This window comes from Schistocerca gregaria, chromosome X, assembly GCF_023897955.1.
Source record: "Schistocerca gregaria isolate iqSchGreg1 chromosome X, iqSchGreg1.2, whole genome shotgun sequence".
In the NCBI taxonomy this organism is placed as follows: domain Eukaryota; kingdom Metazoa; phylum Arthropoda; class Insecta; order Orthoptera; family Acrididae; genus Schistocerca; species Schistocerca gregaria.
The window spans coordinates 182726135-182742062 of record NC_064931.1 but is presented as its reverse complement, the minus strand read 5'-3'; the positions used below and the strand labels follow the sequence as shown (position 1 = coordinate 182742062).

The following is a 15928-nucleotide window of genomic DNA, read 5'->3' as shown; positions in this document are numbered from 1 at the left end:
CAAGAGAGGCGCTCTGCATCGCGGCGTAGCTTGTCCAGGTTTCGAGAGGGTGCGTTTCTTGACGAGGTATCGAATATATTGCTTCTCCTACATATACCTCCCGAGGAGATGACGAGTGTAAAATTAGAGAGATTCGAGAACACACGGAGGCTTTCCGGCAGTCGTTCTTCCCGCGAACCATACGCGACTGGAACAGAAAAGAGAGGTAATGCTAGTGGCACGTAAAGTTGGGTGGCTTGCGGAGTATAAATGTATATGTATACGTAGATGTAGATTCCTTTGCAGATCCTCGGTGCATCGCAATATTCTGGCTGAGCTCACAGAGAAAACAAACACTGATACAAGATTTTATGAAACGTCTGTCGCAGGAGACGGATTCGCTCGCAATGTCGGAAGGTTAATAATTTTCGAGAGATAAGAAACCGTCGTGGATGTCACGATCGGAATGAAGCGAGCCCGGATTATTACTTCCCAGCACGCTGGCGGGTTTTCACGGGCCGGATGCGGCGGGAAAGTCAATTTGCGAGGGTCTGATTGCCGGCAGCCGGAAGGAGAAGAACCCCGGGTGCGTAGAAGTCAGTCACACCCCGAGCCGGGTGTCATCAGGCGACGGGCGGCGTCGGCGCCGGGGCCGCGTCCAGCCTGGGGTGGGGGGTGCGGGGTGTGGAGGGGGCCGCCGCCTGCTATAAAGCTATAGGCGCGCCGGGAGGGTTCACAGATTTCACGTGACTCAGCCATGGCTACCAGCGCAGCTCTGCTCCTCGCGTCCGCCGCCGTCCTCTTGGGTGAGTTCCCAGTTCATTGACTCTGCGACCTACACTCCGGAACGGCTGAACCTTTCCCGCCTTGACCCACAACGGCCGCCATCAGTCCAACAACTACTCGCACTCTTCTTACAGACCAGTTGCTTTGTGTTCTGGCGCGTATTCGAAAGTGATAAATAAGTGTAGATGCAATGCAGAATTTCCACTTCTCGAGAGGACTAGTCAAACTCAGTTTGACACTCTTAATACCCGACTTCAAACATTCACATTTCAGTAAATGATCATTTTTTTCTAGCCGTCACTTTATTTTTTGGTTGATATCGTCAGAGCACCGAACATACATCTCGCACAGTTCGAGCTCGATGTTACCTTCGAGATCCCTGTTATTTAATTGTTTTACGATCATTATTATTCTTTGAAAATGAATCTATAAGTTAGGATCACGCTAAAATTAATTTCCCCTACGGGTCCTCCTTTTCTATGAGACTTGTTCAGGTCTCCGATGGCCTGGTTTCTTTATCATTCTTTCAATGTAAATCTATTTTTTTTAAAAAAAATCATCTTTCAGTTTGAAACTCTTGCAAATTTTGCAAACTGCTCCTAAATGTATGAACTTATAAATAATATGAATTGTTAGTCTATGTTAAACATTCCCCAACGTCCTTAAAAAAACGATGTGATGGCCTCATATTTCAGGGACAGTTCAATTAATCATTTAGGATCACTCTAAAATTCATTTCCCATTCCTTCCATGGATCTTCTTCTTCTCTAGGACATCACGTGTTTGCTGGGCTGCTGTCTTTGTTATTCTGTCGATGATAATAATTTAAAAAAATTCTTCTCTCAGATTGAAACTCTTCCACATTTCGCTCTGTGATCCTAAAGTATTTACTTATAAATAATTTTAATTGTCAGACTTTCCTAGATTTTCCAAGACTTCCTTAAAACAGAGGGTAGATGAATTTCTGCTTGGTTGACCTATTTTCATTCGTCCTGCACAGGTGTCCCAGAAATGTCAACTCCTTTATTAAATAGCCTATGTATATATAAGAATATACAGCCTACACTTGCAGGTATATTCTTATATAAACAATACCAGTTGCTGTCGCTGCATAAAAATGTTAAAAATTAAGAAAATAGCCTATGCTTATTTAGCGATGTACCGAAACATCTTCTAAATTAGTTTATATTTTGCTATAATTTCCAGTCGTATAGATTTATGGTATTAAATAGACCGGGATGCAAGTATTATAATTTCTGCCATGAGATTTTACAAAAGCTTGTTACATATTCCTTCTTTATTTGTAACAAATACCAGTTTCGTGGACCAATATATGAGCCCCGATGAATGAAACACAGCGGCCAGTATTTACGATTCTTATATTGTCAGGTACAAGAAACGCAGGTGCAAAAGGCGGGCATGAAATTGCATAAATACAACTATTTCTAAGACGCAAAATTTTCGTATTGACTTTACGACATAAAAATCCCTCAGACACTGAGAACTTTGAGCAAGATCTTCTTTCTTAAAAGTGCGATTTATAATTCGAGATGCTTTATATGAGTTTTGCTGTCTACTCTTTTCTTTTAAAAAAGAACTTTTATGAATTAAGTCATGGCTTGCTTTGAGAATAGTCTTGATCCAGCTACTTTAGACCCCACTAAAGGCAGGAAAGCATACCAATACCGTAGTACTTGTTACACACTGGATGTATACACTGATGAAGTCACTACTTTCAGTTTTCGGCTATCGTATGACCCTGATCAAAAATAAAATAGTCTGCAATACACCTGCAGAGACTTTGCTTTCGTGAAGTATTATTGTTGTAGGAAGGCACAACGAAATATAGGAGTAGATACATTCGTTGACGATCTGGATTCTTGCCATACTGTAAAACTGCCATTGAGTAAAGAATATCTACCGCTTTAAATATTTTATCGTCATTTGTGGATCAGTTCCAGAACATGACATTTTAGCTTTACATATTCTTAGCTTGCCACCTGATTTTTAACTGTTATGAGATGGAAAAGAGTTCCGAACTGTGGATAAAATGTGTTATATAAGTTATTCAACCCTGCCTTTTCAGAGAACTTGACGAAACGTGTTTAGAATAATAATTATAATAATAATAATAATAAAAGAGGACAGTGAAAGATTCGATGTCGCTACAGAGAACAAATTTTATCAAAATTAAAGTAAAATCAGGCTTCGACATCATATTGCCAGTCAGGAATATTTTCGAATTCCAAATTTATTAGTTACACAATTCACACGGGAACACAAATAAGCGATAATTTTATGCCTATAGGACAGCAGGTATTGCGAGCCGTCAGCGGTCTAAATTTGCAGCGTATTGGTCCAGATGGTAGATATGATTTGGCAGCATTACAATACGCGTTCCCCTGTGGCGCTGACACCACATCTAGATAGGCCAGCTGCGGCCGCCACTTTCGCTGAACTGGGCGGCGCTCCACATACGCAGCTGGTTTGTCCAGTCACGTCCCACTTCAATAAATGTCAACATATTCGGCACGGCAGACCACTTCTCATACTTCCTATTCCGGGTATTTATTAATAATTGCTTGGCATATGCCCAATGTTATCTTGGTGCCTCAGTAGGTTAGATCTTTCCTTGACACTTTATCACTACGGGTGTAACTAGAAATGATAATTTCGCCTCTGATCTGCGCAATAAGAAACTCTTAATCTAACTCATCAGTTCTATGACAGTGACACAACTGTGTCGCTGGAGAAAGAAGTAATGACCGATGATTTCACCTTTCTGCTTTTAATACCTGTGAAAACATTCCTTATCTACTTTCCTTTAGGTAGTTCTTTTAGAAAAATTACGATTTTCAATGTTCTAGGGTATTTCGATGTTGCAGCCTACCTTTCTAATAGTTAAGAAACTCACTTCTTCCCATAATACATTCATAAAAAGTGGAAATTTTACTTGGTGACAGAAAGTACATATAACTTGCAGCGTTGTTCTACATTAATGTTTAACGCAATGATGTAGACATGGTGCTCGAACACTCGCTGTGTCGTATTTGCTACAGATTATGTCTTTCCAGCAAGTTACTTAACTGAATTCGACATTGAATGAATGGTTGACGTTATAGTGCGTTATAGTACATTCTCCAGTTGCTTTAAAATTTTAGTTGTTTTGAAAATCAACATTATGCAAACACTATTTATTCCTTTTTATTGGTCCAGACATGTTTGGACGCCTATGTGTCACCTTCTTTAGGTAACATTTTATTTATGAAAATTACATTGCTAGTGAAACTGCTTTATTATGGATAGATCTTCCTGCCCTTTTTTTGTCGTTCTCGGGAGTATGTCATAAATTCGAGCAGACTCTTCTGTTTCCATTGAATTCTTCATAATTTGGGACAGAAGTGTCTATTCAAATCCATACTATGGAGACAGAAGTGTCTTTTCAAATCAGGTTCTGTTAGGTTGTGTGGAAAATAAGTGTGATATAAAGTAGTGAGCGAAATTCTATTAATAAGCGTGAAAATAGTGTACTCAATAGCAGCAGGAAGATATCCACCAGACACACACAACAGGACGGAAAATATGAGATGCTGTCAAAAACGACCAAAATGGGCAAAAAGGTCCAGCTACAACAACGCAGTTTCCATTGTAATTTAATTTTCAGAAATAAAATTTGACCCACTGAAGATGACACGTAGGTGTCGAAACATGACTGGGTGAATAAAAAGAAATAAATAACGTTTGCGTAAGTAGGAATTTGAAAACACCCAAATTTTAAATTGCAAACACGGAAAAACATCGAGAAGGAACTTCATATCTTAGCAAGTTATTTTAAACTCTGAAACACAGACAAAATATTTCACTGAATTCGATACTATGTAAGACTTTCTTTAACACTTCCGTGAGAACACAAGATATTTTTTACATGTTAGAAAATAAATTAACTCATATCAAGTCAGATTTTCTAGATACCATGATTTACATCTACTACCTGCAGATACTGTGACATTAAAGTAAATAAATGTTCAAACGTCCACCGAAATTTAAAAAAAAAATGGTTCAAATGGCTCTGAGCACTATGAGACTTAACATCTAAGGTCATCAGTTCCCTAGAACTTAGAACTACTTAAGCCTAACTAACCTAAGGACATCACAAACACCTAGAACCGCTCGGCCACCCCGGCCGGCCCACCGAAATCATTTCAGCTAAAGACCTTCAAGATGATTACTAGTAGACTATTTCAGATACTTAATTCGTACACGCGAAATGCATGTTCGATCTAACCCCCCCCCCCCACCCCCCCCCCCCCCCCCCCCACTGTCCCCAATTAAAATAAAAACTATGGTGCTTCCTCTGAAAATGTAACGGCGGATTTTCTGACCTATCCTTGTCTAGTACTACCTCGCCCTCATCTTTAATTACCTCTTCGTCCACGGGAAGCCTAACCCTCAAATTGTTTCCACGGTATTCGAAAAATGTTACCATCGTCAGGAACACAAATTTTGCAACAGTCACGTTGTTAACTGACCATACAACGTCAAAGTAGGTGCTTCTGTATTCCGGTAGAGAGACATATCATAGGAGGAGGTGAGTCAGTGCACACACCTTTACGGAGTCAAGAGTCAGGGCCGCTAGCTAGGCCTCTCACGACTGTATCGCGTGAGACAATCATAAGCTGCTTGCTAGCTTAACAAGAAGAAAGAGCACCTAAGTTCCGTATGGCATGTCCTTGTCCCGGAAGCCTGAAAACAATTCTAGACATTTCTTCAACGAATATCGTGTAGAAGGCGTAAAGTGTTCGGAAATCTGCGGCCGAGCTCTTCGTCATGTGGCGTGATACTGAACTTTAAACCAAAAATACTTTGTTAAAATACCGTACCATCTATCCTGTGCGAGAACCCTCTGGTGCTGTGAGTTACGAACACTGCATGTTGGGAACTCACAGCGAAGACAGATTATACTGAAAAACTGAAAATAATACAGTATATCTCGTTTTAAAAAGTACGTAGGGACTTTAGAAAGTCAGTTATACAAATCGTCCCACGCCAAGGTCATAGGGCGACAATGGTGGATATTGTCAGAAGAGAGTGCATATTCCGGGTTTCCTGCCGACATAGTTATGCTGCTGCAGGGATGGCATGTGCCATTGTGCCACTGTGCAAGTAAAGTGGTGCAGCAATTGTAAACGTACTTCAAAGTTAAAATACACAGGACAATAGGATTCTTGTAGGCAAAACCTCTAAATCGCACACAGGTTCATGGCGAAATTTTAGCGGTATATGGAGCAAATATCCTGTCGCGTCCAGCCGTAGTGAAACACTGATAACAATTTACCCAAAAGCTGGCGATGGTGACCAGATTTTGCACCGTACGATATCCATCTTTTCAGCAAGCTTAAAAAACATCTGGAGGAAAAAGATTTTCAGACGGTGAGGACACTCACACAGTGGCTTTCAAATGACTCTGTAACCAAGGAGTAGATTTCTGCTGTCGAGGAACTGTACGGTTGGTACAACGTTGCTACAGCTGTTTACAGACTTGATGACTGAGGCTGGGGCACGATTTTCAGAACACTGTGTATATACACTCCACTACGAATATGACGTCACAATGTAAAACACTGGATAATTTGCAAAAAAATCGATAAATATAGACATAAGTATCGACGCAAATGGATAGAAATAATAGGGAGAGAGCTTATGCGACCGAAGGCTCTGACCCGGAACATGGTACAAAAGCATCAGCGGTCCTATCACAAACGATGTACACACCGAGCTCCTTGAAATCTTGTAAAAGAAGTGATCTTTTCAAACGTCACCGGGAGTGTAATGGTAGGATAAAATAAAATTTTTGAATTCAGCTGAATGGCACCATTTTCTTCAGTTTGGAGCATAATCTGAAACTTGTTATACTGTGCCTTTGGCGGCGACTGGGGAGTCTGTTCCATGGATTGGATGAGTCTTTGTGGAATCCACTTCTACACACATCTCATTGAATCCCGCGGTTATACGCAGTATTGTCGTTATTTACCATATTTTCAGTCTTTTACATCTACATCTCTATTTCACAAAACACCTTACCGTGTGTGACCGAGAATACTTCTTATACAACTGTCACCTTTCCAGCTCTCAGCGAGATAGCGCAGTGGTTAGCACACTGGACTCGCACTCGGGAGGACGACGGTTCAAACCCGCGTCGAGCCATTCTGATTTAGGTTTTCCATGATTTCAATAAATCACTTAAGGCAAATACCGGGATGGTTCCTTCGCAAGGGCACGGCCGATTTTATTCCATACCCTTCCCCAATCCGAGTTTGTGCTTCATGTCTAATGACCTCGTTGTCGACTGCGCGTTAAACACTAAATTCCTTGTCCTCTCCTATGTCACCTCTCCCCTTTCCTATTACTGTCGTGAACGGTGTGCTGGAGGAACGACTCTAATTTTATTGTTCAAAAATGGCTGTGACCACTATGGGACTTAACATCTGAGATCATCAGTCTCCTAGAACTTTGAACTACTTAAACCTAACTAACCTAAGGACATCACACAAATCCATGCCCGAGGCAGGATTCGAACCTGCGACCGTAGCGGTCACGCGGTTCCAGACTGAAGCGCCTAGAACCGCTCGGCCACTCTGGCCGGCTAATTTTATTGTCTTGGTCCTTTCGCGAGATGTATGTAGGGGGAGAAATATGTCGGTTGACTCTTGTAGGTTTGCACGCTTTCTGAATTTTAACACTAAGCACACCGTAATGCTCAACGTCTCTCCTCTGACGTCTGTCACTGGACTTGATTGAGCATCTATGTCACGCTTTCGCGTTTATTAAACAGATCTGCTTAGAAATATGTTACAGGTCTTTGGATCTTCTCTATTTACTCTATATACACTACGGGCCCCCAAATGACGAGAAATATTCGATTGTCAGTCGAACGAGGGTTTGTAAGTTACCTACCTAAACACATGAGAATTCTTCCTATGCATTTCAGTCTGACATCTGTCTTTCCTATTTTTTGGGGTCAACTTAGTTCAAAACTCTCCGAACGTATACGAGCAGACAAATGAGGAATGTGGCTACATCCAGTGATTATTCGGTAATTTTGTAATCAAACAGTAATGGACCGTTCCTTGTATTAATGCGCAATACGTTATTGTTCATGCTGTGAGTTACCTGGAAATTAGTGAACCGTGGTTGACCATCCGCAGGTCTTCTCAACAATTTTCAGCGTTGCTGTTTCTCTACGGAACAGCATCATCCGCGAACAGCTCAAATGTTCAAATGTGTGTGAAATCTTATGGGACTTAACTGCTAAGGTCATCAGTCCCTAAGCTTACACACTATTTAACCTAAATTATCCTAAGGACAAATACACACACCCATGCCCGAGGGAGGACTCGAACCTCCGCCGGGACCAGCCGCACAGTCCATGACTGCAGCGCCTAAGACCGCTCGGCTAATCCCGCGCGGCCGGCTAACAGCCTCATGGATATATCTACCTTATCTACTGTATCAGTTATATGTATATTGTGCACGTTATTGTGTAAAATTCATCGTTTGATGTGCGCTGGAACCTAATTTTACACATAAAGACACCAACCACATGTTCTTTTGTATTGGCTGGGAACTCTTCAATTCAATCGTAAGACTGATCCGATATTCCGTATTTTGTTGTAAGTTTGTTCATCAGGTGATAGTATAGGAGTATATTGAAAGCCTTCTCGATGTCAAGCAACGCAGCACCATCAACCTGGCTGCTGGCGTCTGTTGCCTTGTAGGTATCGTGGACGAACAGAGCGAGCTGGGATTTACAAGATCGTTGTTTGAGGAGTTCGTGTTGATTCCTATCGAGGAGAGTTTCGGTCTTCTGGTAGGTCATAAAGCTGGAGCATTAAACGCGATCTATAGCGGATTGACGCCAGCAGTATATGCTTATTGTACAACAACAGAACACATCGCGCTGCCTCAGCCTCGTTAACACATTTAGACAAAGTACTGAGTTAAAAGTAGCAAATAATAGATAATATAATGAGAGAAGCACCCTGAGTTTTCTCAGAGATTGACGCCTTTGTAAAAAACATTCCGATCCACTAACGACTCACTGAGTTGATAATGTGCAGTCTAGTTATAGGTCTTATCTCTGGTGGGGTTAGGACGGAGGTACATTTGGCATCTCAGGCGGGTTATTCGGAACTGCTTGCCAAACGCGTTCACTCTGCATAACTATCAGTCTCTTATCACCAGATCAAGCAGATCTCAGCTACTCACGAATGACAAACAAACCTTCTCGCAGTAGGAAGCCAATTCCCAAGTCGTACGTTTTCTTATATTTACAATTGGTTGTTTAGAGTTAGCACGATATGGAAAATTAGCTCTGGAACATGAAAGCGAGGCGACGTAGTGTTAAAGGCACTGAACTCACAGTCAAGAGGAACAGGGCTCAAATCCCCATTCGGCATTCCAAATTCAGATTTTTTTGTCGTTTCTGTAAATCACCTAAGAAGAATGGCTAGATAGTTCCTTTTAAAATGTCACGGCTGATTTCCTAGATTTATTGCAGATTCTTCTACAATCCAAGCTCGTGTTTCGTTTATAGTGACCTCACCATCGATGGGACCCTACCCTACAGGGTATTGAAAAACCACGTCTTCATAGACAAACAACATTGTTACCCTGAATACCTCACACTTCTCATCTACGCATAATACGTTGATACACCCAATCATAAGCTGTGATATTCTCTGGAAACCGCCATTAACTGGACTGACATAGACCGTGACGGACAAACGGAGGACCACGATGAGAGAGATTTGTGATTTGGCCACCACACAGATCTGAAAATTTTCCTTCCTGATAGTAAGACAAGGATTCATTCTCACGTATCACGCTTAACAGTACAAAATACGAGTCACTGTTTAGTACAAACAACAGATGCGCAGCGAAACGTCACCTTGGAGGAGAGAGCGACAAGCAAGAGACGGAGAAAGAGAGAGAGGTCTGTTGCAGGCTAACGGATCCTTGTGCACTCCTGCGGAACGGTTCAAATTAGCGCAGTCAGTGATGCGAATTTAGAGCATCGTGTTCTGGCAGCGTAAAGAGAGGGAGAAAGAGAGAGACGATAGGAGATAAAACTGGTAATTCTAGAATACACACCACTTCTGCTGTTCCGCCATGAAATAAGTCCACATTTTAGTTCTCCCTAAACGTGGTTTCCTTAATCGATTAAGGTTGATTGCTTGGATGATTTCTTTGAAAGGACGCGTCCGATTTCCTTGTCTATCCCTCCCCACCTGAACCTAGGCCCCATCTCTAAGAAACTTCACGACGACGAGAAATTCCTTCGTATGATTAGTGTCGCTATATGCTCACGTGAAATGAGTAAACTTCAGTGATCTTGGCTGTACATTCGTCATTGGTACACACGGATACGAAAATTGGATGCTTTGTGTAGATTTTTTTAGTGAGATCTATCACGCATGGGGCCTATAAGGGAGCGGTACGGGATGTATTTAATGAGTCTCACAATCTCCTGCCTTGTCTTCAGAGATTCTTCTTCATGGTACGTTGGGTTTTTGAAAACTAAATTTGGACAGAGGGAAAATTTCTCCTTCTAACAAACAGACGGAGTTGACATTAAATTGAAGCGCTCTCTCGAACAACGACTGAAATGAAACCCAAATCAGTCAGTAATTCTTACATATTACTCTATCATGTCATATATTTTGAAACCAAAATATTTCGTTTATATTTGACGGAAACTTAGTCCATGTACTGAAGACTAAAATGAGTAAAAATACTATTTAAACTGTTCGATGCTATGTATCTCGATCTCAGTATATTTCATTTAAGTCGTTTTCCCAGAGAATGCCTCGACTGTACTTCCGTTATTTTGTACATATTTCGCAGTTGTGTAGTTGAAGTGTGCAGTTGGTCTTCAAACAAATTTCCTTTATACAACTTTTTAAAATAGTTGTATGAGTATGTTTCGTTGAAATGTGTAAAATAGGTTAATTTGGCTTCAGAATATTCTTTGTTATGCACGGTTTATCCTTAACGAAAATTCATCTAAAGTTGGACAAGATTTAAAACTAATCTGCTCCTTTGTTATAAATAGTAAAGAATTAGCTGTATGCCATAGATCAGTTGGTAAATACAGACGCATTAAATACATGAGACCACAACCATATCAAACGAATGTGTACGGTGTACAAGAAGAATTAACTATGAGAAATCAAGGTGGGTGCACTCGCATTTCATGCTGACTGAAAGAAAATGCAGAACCAAATATCTCGTCAGTATCAGGCCTGGGTATAAAGAATAGAAGTAATTTTGTGCGCCTTTAAGTTACGTTGAATGAAACGTGTTTCCATCAGTCTACACTAGCAACCAAGCAACATTCAAAGCAATGATTGGAACCGGTGGCCTTGTACAAAAAGACGATCATAATGTCATTACCGAGTCTCTTATACCCAGTGTCTTCAGAGATACAAAAGGTATTGTCCATAATTAACTTGCAAGAGATACAACAAATATCGGATAATATTATGCACCTCCTCTTGATGAAAAGATACGTAACAGGCATGAACTGCAAGAAGAACAATACAATGGAAAAACTACGGGTTTGAATTAAGAAACGTTTGGGCAGACACCCGTTCTCAGATTTACCATCCTCTGACTTCCCATTCTTGCACATCTAAAGAAATTTGTGGATGGAAAACCTTTCGAATCCAAAGAAGAAATTATGGCTGTTTTCAAAACCTTCCTGATATACAGTTTAGGGATGGATCCTGCTCACTGGAAAAATTTTAGAAGAAGTGCGTTGACCTAAAATGGTGCTACGTGTAACACCGAGTCAATTGTGGAGGAGCTAGGTTCAAATCGAAAGCTTCTATCCAGTCACTCGTCGACCAGCCTGGTGTGCGGTTAAAGATAGCAAAAGGAAAGCTGAAATTTTAAAATTCTCGTTTAAGAAATCATATACTCAGGAGGGTCGCACAAAAATGCAGTCGTTTGGCCGCACACAACTCCTGTAAGGAGGACATGATACTAGGTATCCCTGCCATAGAGAAGCAACTGAAAGAACTGAAAACAAATAAGTCACCAGGTTCGCATGGAATTCAAATTTGATTTTACAATGAATACTCTACGGCATTGCACCAGGCGACTGGAAAAAAGCACAGAAAACTCCAGTTTATAAGAAGGGCAAAAGAGCGAACACGTGGAATAACAGACCAATATCTTTAACATCGGTTGTTGTTGTTGTGGTCTTCAGTCCTGAGACTGGTTTGATGCAGCTCTCCATGCTACTCTATCCTGTGCAAGCTTCTTCATCTCCCAGTACCTACTGCAACCTACATCCTTCTGAATCTGCTTAGTGTATTCATCTCTTGGTCTCCCTCTACGATTTTTACCCTCCACGCTGCTCTACAATACTAAACTGATGATCCCTTAATGCCTCAAAACATGTCCTACCAACCGATCCCTTCTTCTAGTCATGTTGTGCCACAAACTGCTCTTCTCCCCAATCCTATTCAATACTTCTTCATTAGTTATGTGATCTACCCATCCAATCTTCAACGTTCTTCTGTAGCACCACATTTCGAAAGCTTCTATTCTCTTCTTGTCCAAACTATTTATCGTCCATGTTTCACTTCCATACATGGCTACACTCCATACAAATACTTTCAGAAACTACTTTCTGACACTTAAATCTATACTCGATGTTAACAAATTTCTCTTCTTCAGAAATGTTTTCCTTGCCATTGCCAATCTACATTTTATATCCTCTTTACTTCGACCATCATCAGTTATTTTGCTCCTCAAATAGCAAAACTCCTTTACTAGTTTAAGTGTCTCATTTCCTAATCTAATTCCCTCAGCATCACCCGACTTAACTCGACTACATTCCATTATCCTTGTTTTGCTTCTGTTGATGTTCATCTTATATCCTCCTTTCAAAACACTATCCATTCCGTTCAACTGCTCTTGCAAGTCCTTTGTTGTCTCTGACAGAATTACAATGACATCGGCGAACCTCAAAGTTTCTTCTCCTCTTTAACAACGGTATGTTGCAGAATTCCTGAGCATAGTGTAAGTTAGAATATATAAATTTCCTTGAGACAGAATAGGTTCTGTCCTCAAGAAAGCACGGATTTAGAAAGCATCACTCGTACTAAACTCAGCTTTCCCTTTTCTCACATGAAATCCTGCGAACCATGGATGAAGGGCAATATATAGACTCCATACTCCTAGATTTCCGGAAACCGTTTGACATGGTGCCGCACTGCCGACTCTGAACGAAGGTTCGAGCATAAGGAATAGGTTCCCAGGTGTGTGAGTGGCTCGAAGACATTTCAAATATAATAGAACCTAGCACGTTGTCCTCGATGGCGAGTGTTCATCAAGAGTGCCCCAGAGTGCTGTGATAGCACCACTCTTGTTCTCTATACACATGAACGATCCGACATTTAGGGTGAGCAGCATGCTGCGGCTGTTTGCTGATAACTATTTAGCACACGGTATAGCGTTGTCATTGAGTGACTAGTGGAGTACAGAATGACTTGGACAGCTTGCAGAAATGTAGAAAAATGCAATTTAATACAGATGAGTAGGAAAATCAGTCTTGTAATTTTCGAACATAGTATTAGTATCATCCTGCTTGACATAGTCATGTGCATTAAATACCCAGGAATAAAGTTAATAAAAGATATGAAATGGCACGAGTACGGAAGAACGCTAGTAGGGAAGGCGAATCGTCGACTTCGTTTTATTGGGAGAATTTTTAGGGAATTGTAGCTCATCTATATAGGTGACCACGTATAGAACACTAGTGTGACTCTTTCTTGAGTACTGATCGTCACCACGTATTATTAAAGGAAAACAGCGAAGTAATTTAGACGCTTACTGCTAGATTTGTTATCGATAGATTCGAGCAACTGTTAATATTCGAAATGAAAGTACTGAGGAAAATTTTTGGACCTGTATACGACGAAAATAATATGAAATGGAGAAAAGAAGAAACGAAGAATTAAGAGGGCTGGACAAACACCGTAACATCGCCGAAGTGCTCAAGAGGAGATGGACGAACTGGGCAGGCCATATAGCAAGAATGACAGAGAATAGACCACCTAGAATGGCATTCAGCAGAACAGTAGAGGAAGAGGAAGAGGGAGACTCAGAATCAGCTGGCGGGATAACATTCGGGAGGACACAGCTAGGATGAACAGCTACTGGACAAACAGTGCATTGGACAGGCAGAAGTGGAAGAGACTCATAGAGCTGGAGTATGGTCGATAAGGCCCTTGCCACATGTAAAGTAAAAAAAGTAAAGGTTCGAGCAACACGCGAGTGTTACGAAGGTTCTTACCGAAATAAAATTTATGTTCCTGAAGGGAAAACGACATCGTTTTCACGACACAAAGTAGAGAAAATTTAGAGAATGGGAATTTTAAACTTACTGCAGAACGACTCTACTGCCGCCAACGTACTTTTTGCGTAAGGAACGGACACAAGAGAAATCAGGGCTCGTATAGATAATCTTTTTTCTTCGTCCCATTTGAGAGTAAATGATTAGCAGTGGTGAAAAGTACCTTCTGCCATGCACCACGTGGTGGCTTTCGGAGTATGTATGTAGATGCAGAAATCCCAGTTCGTGTAGCCATATTCTGTTTTCGTTTGGTTTCCGAAAACCGTTTAAAGCAAAATCTGGGATAGTTTTTTTGAAAAGCAAACGCCTCATATTCTTCCATAACCTTGTTCGGTCCTAGCTTCTACTCCGTCTATAGATATCTCTACTGACAGGGCGTTAAACCGTTACACCCCTTCCTTCATTGTAAGGTAACTGATTCCTCGGCGCAAGCCCGTTTCTTGTGAGAGACTCTACGGGTAACCAAGTTCCCCCTTAATATTTTCATTACATATGCCTGCGACCGATCTCTGTCGTTCGCACTATCTCATAGATGGCCCCACTTGGAAAGACCAGCATTTTCATCTGTACTATACGCATTTATGTTCATCGGGCCTGAGCTACTTGACCGAGCACGGTTGCGTTTCGATCGCATAGTGGATTCGCATTCGAGACAATGGTGGTTTATATTCCCGTTCAAGTTTCTCTAAGTCGCTAAGGAAATTGTCGGTATGGTTCCGTTGGAAAGGACATGTGGTATGTTCGTTTCCCGTTCTTACTCAAAACGGACTTCTGCTCTGTCTCTAATAACCTCTTCGTCGACAGGACGTTAAGATCTATTCTTCCTTCTGAATTTTTGTGATACAATAGTACGACATTTGAATCATATTCAAGAGATCGTGGTTCAGATCACGGTTGACCATCATTTGTGTTTTCAACGGTACTCACGAATGATTCCGGCGAATGCCTTGATGATTCCTTCAAAAAGATAATGCTTGCTAACTTGTCTCATTCTTATCGGATAGAGATTATGTTTTTTCTGTAATGATATGTGCAACCGACACCAACAGAACATCATGCTCTAACATTTCTCCTCATTCTCTTCCTCCTTCTTATTCTTATTGTACCATTTATCCCAGGTTTTATAACGGCTCGTTAAAGTTGTGCTATAGAGAAACACTTTCGTCTCAGACAATGAATTCACACTTTCTATATCTTAGCCATACTTTCCGTGACCCATGCTCTGCTGTTTGTGACGTGGGACCGTAACTGCCTATGTTCGTTTATGGAGCAATTGAAATCGAAGTGTTACGTACGAAAAGTTTTCTGCTGTATCTCTATAACGAATACGGTCATTATTTGTAAATGCAGGTCGCGCTAACAAAATTACAGGTAATTATGAATGTTCATTGGAGCAGCTTAAGTTTCACCAATTGTCTTGAGAAAAGTCGAAGTTCTTGTAGAACACGAGAAGAATGCACCCTACGAAGGCTTCGTGCTATACTCCTCTCTCACAGCTGTTGAATTCAGGACTGGTTTTCAACTTTATGATGCATCTGATCAAATACATGAGTAATGCCCGCCGTTGTCCTGTAAAGTGAGAGCATGGAACAGTGATGGGGCTGATGGGTTAGTTGTATTACCATCTTAAGCCTGGTAATCATCTTGATGCTTTGTGAATGGAGCAGGCTGTCTATCGACAGCAAGAGGATTGAAGAAAGAGTTCAATTTTCTCTGAGAGTTTTGGTCATCACAGACGTA

General features: G+C 41.1%; 1 protein-coding gene across 1 annotated transcript in view; it reads left to right on the top strand.

Annotated features, from left to right (window-relative positions):
• Positions 1-675: 675 nt before the first annotated feature.
• Positions 676-15928, top strand: part of LOC126297477 (protein obstructor-E-like) — a 48128-nt gene continuing 32875 nt past the window's right edge. The window contains exon 1 of the mRNA XM_049988351.1: positions 676-785. Within this exon, the coding sequence (XP_049844308.1) occupies positions 737-785 (49 nt within the window). The 5' untranslated portion in view covers positions 676-736. The remainder of the gene's footprint in view (positions 786-15928) is intronic.